The 10091-nt window shown below is 39.8% G+C and overlaps 1 protein-coding gene across 1 annotated transcript in view; it reads right to left on the bottom strand.

Annotated features, from left to right (window-relative positions):
• LOC106530164 (membrane-associated guanylate kinase, WW and PDZ domain-containing protein 3) overlaps nt 1-10091 on the bottom strand; it is a gene marked incomplete in the record, with an annotated part of 125785 nt that overhangs the window by 16293 nt on the left and 99401 nt on the right. Inside the window, 4 exon segments of the mRNA XM_014025745.1 lie at nt 3618-3810; nt 5254-5348; nt 5641-5890; nt 7778-7809. Of these exon segments, the coding sequence (XP_013881199.1) occupies nt 3618-3810; nt 5254-5348; nt 5641-5890; nt 7778-7809 (570 nt within the window).

The raw sequence follows: 10091 nt of genomic DNA, 5'->3' as shown, positions 1-10091 counted from the left end.
AGCATGGAAAACTCACCACTCTTATGACAATATGGTAACAATGATGCGTTTACGTACCGAAACATGGTGTTGTTTGATGCTACGTGAATAGATACTCAGTAGTACGGACAGAATTCGGTCTGTACTTAAAAAACTATCGAATTCGGTACCCATCCCTATACAGCACTAATATCTACGTCATGAAACTATATTTAATCTATGTCTCCCTTCTCTGATCTGTCTGGAATTTCTCCCACTGACTTGGTTTTCTCCGGCAGAATTTCAACCGGGCCAATCAGTGAACAGGAGGAGGAGTTGTGAATGATGATGTGGATTTTCTGCTGTTTTAGTCTGCCTGTAGTTTACAGTAGCAATGACAGAGGAGGAAGTGAATGAAGACTGAAGTCCATGTTGACAGGCACAAAGCCTGCAGCACTCATTTACAGACATCTCATTTGGCTCAGAACTTCTCTCTTTGTTAACAATTGGGTAGAATCAGATCCAATCGTTTTAAACTTCAACAGAGGCCACACCTCCAGAAAGACATCGCTTCTCAATAGCTGAGAGTCCAGACCCTCTGTATGAAGCGATGCGTAAAACAAAGGGCTGGTTTTTACCAGGTTAGAGGTTTATTGAATTAACAGCAAATGTGCAATAAGCATAAAAAATTGGACAGGTACAAAAACTTTTGGCACCCCATCAGAAAAATCTAATCAATATTTAGTAGATCCTCCTTTTGCAAAAATAACANGATGTGAGGATGACAAAACCAAAGCCTTCGTTGTCTTTGCGCTGCAGGGTGACATTGAAGCTCTCCGGTCGAAAGGTCTGAGCGAGTGGTGCGTCATTCGGGACCTCGACAGGAGGGATCTTGGAAGAGCTGCTGACCAGAGCTGAGGATACCTGCTGCGGCTGCTGGCTGCTGTCCTCCTCCTCCTCATCATCATCTGACACAGACACGCATCATGACAGACATCAGTCAGGCTGAATGGATGACTTTGGTTTTTATCACATTGAAACACTCGAGATAAACATGTGGGGAAGAGTTTATGATTGTGTTGCTGATTTGGCTGACACCAACCTTAAAACATAAGCAATTATGTAAGCCCAGTATTTCTTGAAAAAAAAATCCATTTTGCATGCAAAGTCCTAAAGAAAGATCTCCAAATTCCTATCACTTAGAGCAGAGATTCTTAACCCATGGTCTGCAGCCATATTGTGGGCCGCCAGCACCACCTTGAAGGCCTCAAAAGAACAACAGTTTTTAACTTTGGGCTGCAGGACCGCATGGATTTAGAATAAGGTGCAATACATTTTCTCACCACTAGGAGCAGTAGTGTGCCACTCAGACGTTTAACAACTTTTTTAATACATAGAAGAAGAACCTTGGATACCAGCTGAGAGTGAAAACCTATTTTAAAACAGAAAAAGTAGAAGCAAAAACGAAGTTAACTCGTCAAAAAAAAATCGAAAGTTTGTCACTAATATGAAGTGCAGCTTCTGGTTCTACCANATTTTGATCCATACAATGGTAATGTCTGACTGAGCCTTGTGCCACTTTGTGTTCAACAAATTGGGCCCCGAGGTCAAAAAGGTTCAGAGCCCCTAACTAATGTTTTGTAGAAGACTCCCAGCTACTATCACACAAAATGTTACCTTCATATCAGTAAAATTGATGATGTTATAGCCATTTTTGTGTTAATAGCTAATATTGATTAGCTGTGGGGCATCATGAATTGGATTGACTCCAACAATCAGTTGGCTGCAGTGACCATTTTAAATTTGATTCACTCCAAAACATTGTCAGTCGTAGATGTTTATATAACTTTAGAGAGTTTCATTCAAGTTCATCCTGTGATTCATGACATATTTTGCTAACAGAGCTATGAACACACCAACAAAACATTACATTTATGCTTGATTTCATTTAACCAACTGTTCTGTGTATAAAACACCTAATAAACTGTCATTTTAGTTAATAAAATATTGCATTTGGCTGACAGGCGGACACAAAAGAGTTATTCGAAACTATTACCTCAAATTGTTATTGAATGCTTGTTTTGCAGAATTTCTTTTTTTACAAGACTTCTCCAGGAAGCATCATCTACTCCCTCGCTATAAAAAGCATCAACTCTTCAAGACTGATGCTTCATTTCTGCAGAGTTATTTCAAGTGTGCTCCTACAAAGAGCAGAATAACTACGTGTGAGGCTGAAGCAGCCATGGTGCAGCAGGAGGTACAGTATGAGCTGCTGGAAAGAAAAGCTCAGCGTGCTTCTTTTTTGTCCTCAACTAAACCAGCTGCAACGCTTTTCGCTGCCATTCGCACAACTCCATGCACGCTTAACAAGCAGTGGGTTTTATTTGTCTTTACTGAAAAAAACAAACCTTTTCAAATTGACTTTTTAGAAAAATATTCATTTAGTAAGAGTCAATTTTTGATCAAACCTTGTTTATTCAGATTTGTTCAACCAAGAAGCCACCCAGACTCAAATTTAAAAGATTACAGAGTAAATCCCACATTAAAGCCATTTCCCTCTACCTCTCAGCAAAGATAGAAATGAAGAAGCAAAGCTTTAAAAGGATTCACGATTAGTTGTAAAATTAGACTTTATTTGATAAACATATATTTAAACTAAAATAAAGTCTGTAAAAATACTGTAGGCTGTTTAGATTTGTAAATTTTTTAAAATATATTTTAACATGGACGGAGCCATTTTATTTACACGCAAAGCATTCTGGGTAAATGATGACATCAACTAGGTCATCGGTGTGAGGCTGCTAGTGAGCTATATCCACCCTGAAGGTTAATCTTGGACAATATCTGATGATCGACTCTTTTAAATGAAACCAGAGAGCGTTGACAGAGAGGAGAAGGTAGAAATGACTCAGCCTGGAACTGAAAATATGGATGGAGGACAACAGAGCTGCTTCATGGAAGAAGAACCTCAGCTTAGCCTGTTAGCCTTCGCGCTAGCCCTCACGCTATATTGCCTTATATGTATTAGCTCGGCGCTAGCGCGACAAACAAGCTAAACTGAGGTCCTCCATCCATATTTTCAGTTGCAGGCTGAGTCATTTTTGTGTTCCTCTCTCTGTCATGTGGATGAAGGACCTCAGTGACGAGAGGAGAATGTGTAGCGCTGAGCTAATACATATATATGGTGATAGCGTCGGGGCTAACGCTAAAGCTAACAGGCTAAGCTGAGGTTCTTCTTCCATGAAGCAGCTCTGTTGTCCTCCATCCATATTTTCAGTTCCAGGCTGAGTCATTTCTACCTTCTCCTCTCTGTCAACGCTCTCTGGTTTCATTTAAAAGAGTCGATCGTCAGATATTGTCCAAGATTAACCTTCAGGGTGGATATAGCTCGCTTGCAGCCTTGTGCTGATGACCTAGTTGATGCCATCATTTACCCAGAATGCTTTGCGTGTAAATAAAATGGCCCCGTCCGAGTGATATATTTTTAAACTTTTAGTTTAAAAATTATAAAAACTGAACATCCTACAGTATTTTTACAGTCTTTATTTTACAGTTAAAGTATATGTTTATCACATAAAGTCTAATGTTACAACTAATCGGGGATSCCTTTAAGTGCTCCTCGGAGGAATGCAGAGTTGATTATATCAAAGCAGGCCTACCTGACTGAACCAACTTCCTGCGGACTGTGAGCATGACCTGACCGTTCCGTGCTGCGTTGGTCATCAGCTCCAGCACCTGCTTGTGGGATTTGCCCTTGACAGGAACACCATCTATACAAAGAAGCTCGTCTCCAGCGCGCAAACGTCCGTCCTTCTCTGCTGCACCCAGTGGGACAATTGCGCCAATGTACACCTGTGGGTGTAGGAGGAGGAGGTTAGACTGATCCAAGTCATGGCAAACACAGACTGAGGAGAGTCAGCTGAAATCCCAAACACTCAAACTAGACAACTAATGCAGCCCAAATCCTAGGTGCAATCCTGAAACAAAAACTGAGCTGAAAAAAATGCAAAAGGAATGCTGGAGCTGCTACACAAGGCTCGAGTCGGACCGCTCCTCAGTGCTTTGGAAAGGGGGCAGGGGCTCACCGCACCCCTCACTGCTCGTTGAGTAAAGTGCTGTCGCCAAAGTCTCCAAGAACTTCGGAAAAATTTGCTCGATTTGTCCCTTTTCTGGAATGAAAGTCATTAGACAAAGTGGCAACCCTAGTGCTGATGTAAGAGGAACCTCCACCAGGACTGTTAGCAGGGAGTTCTATAAATAATTTGGTTTGCTAAGTACATGCAGGCTTAATTATTATTTCAATTACTTGGGCATCTAATGTTGAACACTTTCTAACAGGGTAATTAAAAAGAGCTAAAAACTATAAGCAGATGTCAGGTTTAGTGTGTAGGGATGACTGGCCTGCCTCTTATTCACCAGTGGTTTCCATAATTAACTTCACGTTTTTGACCCCACTGTGTGTTTTGGTTTCCCTGCTTTACCCCGTCCCTGTCTGATTGTTGCCAAGCCTTTTGCCTCCTGAAGGCCGACCTAATTTTTGTGCCCCAATCTCTGAGTTTTGCCCACCCTTTGAATAAGTTTCGGCTCTCTGATTTCTGGTTCTCGACCCCTGCCTGTCCCCGACCTAACCCCCTGGATTTTGGATTTATCTTTGGCAATCTGTGGGAACTCCAGCGGATCGATCCCAAACTCTGTGACGTCACCGCTCTGGCAGCTCCGCTCCCCGAAAGAGTTTTGGGAGGTTAGTGGCTCCTTTTTTTTAGATATTATTATTATTATTATTATTATTGTTTTTCCTCTCCTCAGAGAATCCAGTGACATTCCCTTCTCCCACCAGATGCACATTCCTAAATAAACTGTGTAAGCGGGCTCAGAGTTCAGCTGAATTCTCGAATCCTGTCTTGACAGAATATGAAGACTAAAAAAAACTAGTACGCTACAGCAGATTTCAAAAAGAACAACACTTCTGCAGGAATAAAAGAGATCATAATCGATTTATGTGGAAAGTAAAAGGTACATAATCTTAAAAGAAATACAATTGCAAAAATCAAGTCATAATCCCCTGAATGAAACGAATAATATAAATATGAATGGCTAAAGTAACAAAATATGCAGAAGTTAAAAAAAAAAATGAAACAAAAAGGACACACTGGTCTTGGTTTTATCATTAAAGCATTTGATTTGAAATATCAGCTGAAAGCRGCTCATGTTCGGTGTCTGACTGCTGCTGTGGTTAATTTGAGGGTTTGGGATTACAGCATCGCTCGTTTCAACCAGCTGAACCCTGCTCCTCACCGGCTGATCAGGTCCCTCTCCTCCCAGGACTCTGAAGCCAAATCCTGACTCCTGGTTTCTTTTGATGAACACATCCAGGTCCTTGGTGTTCAGCGCTGCAAGGACGAAAGGGAAGTACAGTCATCTCAAAGTACCAAAAGCTAAAAGTAACTTCATTTCTTAGATAATAAACTTTTTTTTTTTGATTTTCAGAATCAGGGGGAAGAAATAAAAAACATAACTGTAAAAAAATTCACAAAGAAAATGGATTTTTAAAAATTTATCCTTYATTTATACAGAAAAATCTCATCGTCTCATTGTAACTTATGTGTTTATGTGTTGTCATTTATTTATGAATGAGCTTTCAGTTGATACACAGCAGCTGATAAAGCAGTACTTTTCACTCACGCCTGCTGTCCAGCATTGCTTTCGACTTGAGGTAGATCTCAGACGGGTCCGGTTTGGGTGAAGACGAGGACGGGGTGTCGGGGAGTGCCTCCTGCTGGCTGAGGGTCTCTGTGCTGTTTGTCATGTCCTGCATGTCCTGCTGCTGCTGGGCGGTGGACTGGTTGGATAGGGGGGACAGCTGCTGGGAAACAGGAGGAGCAGCCTGATGAAGACTGGGCTGGGACCCGGCGCTGGACACGGGAGCTGTGCACTACACCACAGGAACCAGAGCAGAGCATAAACAGCTGATGAATATGTGACCTCAGGTGAATGAAAACAAGACAAACATTCAGAAGATATGAAATATCTAAAAAAAGAAGTATTTCCTGTCAATATGTGCAAGTGGCAGGAAACAGATGCTAATACAGCTACTTCTTAAGGCTCGTCAACTTTTTTCTAAAAAGCTCAAAAATAATTTGAGACTTCCTTTTGTAATAGCCTAAAACCTGTGGTTCTTTGGCTTATGGACCAAACTTTATCCCTTAAAGACGAGCCACGACCCAAATCAGAGATCATTTTCAACTGAAAGATGTTGCAGATGCAGTTAGTAGAATAAAATATCATAGTATGCCACCACAAACAAATACATTTCATGAAAAACCAAAACAACACGCAACCCACTTCTTCCTTTCAGGGTCACGGGGGGTCACCGGTGCCCATATCCAGCAGTCACAGTGTGAGGGGCGGGCTACAGCCCCTCACACTGTGACCTCACACTACCCTGGACAGGTCCCAGGTAGGGTTGGGCAATATTGGCAAAAAAATTAATCACATATTTATATATACATATTTATATATACACATGCATACATATATATATATATATGTATATATTCTTTTTTGTTAAATGGGGCAGACGTTAAGATTTTTTTCATCTTTCTGATTTTGTGTTGTGTTGAAAATTGTTTTGTTTTTTTGATTAAATGTTTTGTTTTTAATTAAATGAACTAAAAAAAAGTCTCCAAACTTTTCACAGGTTGCAATAAGTTGTCTAAAACGTCACAGTGTGACGGGACCTTTAACAGTGCTTTCACACAAATATAAAATAAAAAAAGTCCAATTCCTGTGAGTCAGGGTTGGGCAACATTGGTCACGATTGTTTCAAGTAATCAAGATTATTTGTGGTATTAAGCCGATGACGATTAACATGATGATTAATCCCCTGGAGTCCCTTGACCCCGGAACATCCTAGAGGGAAAGATACAGATTCTCTTAATAATCTGTTCCAGTTTGTGTCAAAAGTACAAACATCAGTTTCTAAATTGTGTTGATAATCCTGGTCATTCTGCTCAGCAACATTAATTGTATTTATTGCCAAATGCCAAAAACAACCGTGGAAATTGTTTTTCCGATTAACTGCACACCATATGATTATTCCTAACCTTACTTGGAAGTAGTTTAAAGAAACCTCACAATACATATCTTTACTTGAGTACCCAATCCACTGAATATATGTGACCCATATTCCATCTACACAACCAATGCACTGCTAACAAAAGTCATAGAAACACTGTTCCTGCCTGAGCTGCCTGTCTTTATGCCTGTCTTTTGTCTTTATGGGTTGTTTGAAAGCTGCAGGAGCAGAAGCGAATCAAAGCTTTTGACGCAAAACAGGCGAGTACTAATGAGGTTGCTTCAGTTGCACTATTAATACACATTCTGTCTCAGTGATTGGTCTCTACAGTGGCATGGATGCAGAAAAAAAAATTTGATTGAATAACTGCACGATCGAAGGTCTTAAAAATAGCCCATTCACAGCAGAATAACGTCATGTTTCAGTAACCAAACAGTATGAGTAAGCCTGTTTGGACCCCAGCTCCTCTGTGTTTTCAAAGCAAAGCACAAAGGAGCAGTTCAGGGAGAAGCTGTTTAAAGATAGTGTATCATCTTACACACCCAAACACAGAGGGATGTTACGTTGCTGTTTGCAAATAGCCAGTGTATTTACCCACGCGCAGCTCCAGGAATAACAAGCTGCCCTAACGTGAGCTTCTTGAATAATGCAGCGAACTGCAGCATCACTGAGCACCAGCGACACAGGTTGCATGGTTTCAGACACTCAGGCAGCGAAGGAGGAAAAAACAAAAGTTGGACTTACAGGTTTCAGTGATTTCACAGGAGATGTCTGACCTGTGAAAAGAGAAGTGAAAGGGAAGGTTACATGCGTACGAAACAGGAACACGCCAACAGTTTTTCTTTACATCTGCCGTTTTTTAGAGTTGAACACAAACTTTTTAAAAATCTTTTTCAAACTTTATTTTTAGTCATTCAGTTGATTTCGAAAAGTATTTTTCTGAAATCGTGTCCAGCTTTTTTGCTCTCTGAGTCAGGGTGAGAACAGATTAAACAGATTAACCAGCAGGGGGCAGTAGGTCCAAGTATTTGCAGGCTGAGAAGAACAGGGCAGACATGAAGCTGTGGGAAAATATACACCTTTATAGATTAAAACAGAGCTGCCAGTCTGGAGCTAATCTAAATTATTATAGTTTAGTAGATTTGATTTAGTTCTTTGTTACTCATACTCTCCATCTGGATCTTTTGTTGTTTCTTTCGGTTTTGGGAATTTATGATGTAGCCTAAGTAGCTTTTGATCTTTATTATAAAACAGACTGGCAGCCATGACAAGAGCTGTTCAGATTAACAGTCTAAGYATCTATGAAGGAAAACATATCAAAGACCTAAGATGACCTTTGTCCAGTTTTACCCAAAGATCATCTTAGGTTAAGAAATGACAGCGGTATAGACCAAGTTGTGATTCAGGGTTTGTAAACTTCCCTGAGTTATAATTTTTGTGTTGTTAGCTGTGGCAGTCATCTTGAACTGTGTTGATTGCAGAGGTTATTTAGCTGTAAACGTATAGTCAATAATTACTTTCTGAGTAGTTAATGAGACCAAGTGAATTCACTCCAACAATTAATGTGAAGGTTTTAAGCAGGACTCTCGGGTTTTGATCTGAGCTTGGTGTGAGATTTCCAGTGGCTGACCACTGCTAACTCCTCAGTGAGGAGAAGTCCCTATTGGCTGTCTCTTTAAAGGGTGAGTGTGTGTTTTAGCGTGAGAAACGCAGAGGTGTTGGTGTGTGCACGTCGTGAAATACGTGTGTGTAATCAAAAGAAATGCGGCGCAATGTCTTGTACTCACAGTRTGTTTTGGGGACGGTGCGCAGCTMCCACTACCTTAAATCTAATCTTAATATGTGTTGAAGTGGCTGAGCTACGGCCATCTTTGTGTTTACTGAGGTCAGCTGGCTGAGGCAGCCAACGTTTGGGTTGAGTCTGAAAGTTAATCAGCAGCAGAAGTCAAGCAAAGGATTACTTCCTGAATGTTGTATTAAAATTGGTTCATTGGGTCACAAGATATTCTGAAAACAAAAAGATATTGTTGATTCTAATAGTTTATGGCAACGTTTTAAGAAAATAAACTTTGATGCTATCCTTAGCATTTCCTTTAGCATAGCAAACACTTTAGCATCCTTTCTGTAAGAAATAAAACGGTATTCATCGAAACTTGGGAGGATAACTCTCTCAGTAGTTGAATAATAATCTTCTAGTTGGAGGATCTGAGTTTCATCTCCAGATGTGTTATACTGTATGTCAAAGCTTCTGTGTTTGACAGTAAACATACCAGCAAATATAAATCAGAAAGCTTTGTGTGAATGAAAAAACTATTTGAGAAAACACTTTGGAAAATCTAGATATAGAGAAAAATCATGAATGAGTCAAAGAAACACTCTGGRTAYGTTTTTGAMAGAGGTGTAAAGTATTTAAGTACAAATATTTTATTTTAAGTGGGAATTTTGGTTATCTATACTTTACTTGAATAATTTGTTTTCAGTTGACTTTGTACCTCTACTCCTTACATTTTCATCTATAGTTTCTACTTCTTGCACTTTCAAAAAGTATACTTAGCAATAAATAAATTCAATAATACTGTGACTATTAAACTTATTAGGATCAAAATTTTGAGGACAAACTTGAAAAAACATCCCCAGTATCGAACAAAAACAACAAAAATGTTCCTGCCACACCATGACTGTTAAATCTTCAACCACTTAGCAATAAATCAATGAAATAACACTGTGACACATCAAACTGAGAACAAAAATCAGTCTGTATTTTGGTCCAGCTGTGGGTAATTGTTTGGATTTAATCATTGCATTTAACTTTCAAGTCCAATTCTGTATTTGTATCCTGGATCTCGATTCGCACCGAAGTGACTGAACACTAGGGCTGTGTATTGGCAAGAATTTGGTGATACGATACATATCATGACAGAGGGGTCACGATACGATATATCCTGATATATTGCGATACTATAAACAAGGCGATATATCGCGATTTTTTTTTGTCCAAAAATTCTATTAAATAAAAACCTCTTCCAGGGGAAAAAAAAAGAAAAACCAAAATTCATTG

Source organism: Austrofundulus limnaeus, unplaced genomic scaffold (genome assembly GCF_001266775.1).
Source record: "Austrofundulus limnaeus strain Quisiro unplaced genomic scaffold, Austrofundulus_limnaeus-1.0 Scaffold496, whole genome shotgun sequence".
Classification (NCBI taxonomy): Eukaryota; Metazoa; Chordata; class Actinopteri; order Cyprinodontiformes; family Rivulidae; genus Austrofundulus; species Austrofundulus limnaeus.
Note: the sequence above shows the minus strand (reverse complement) of the source record. Positions and strands in the feature narration are given on the sequence as shown.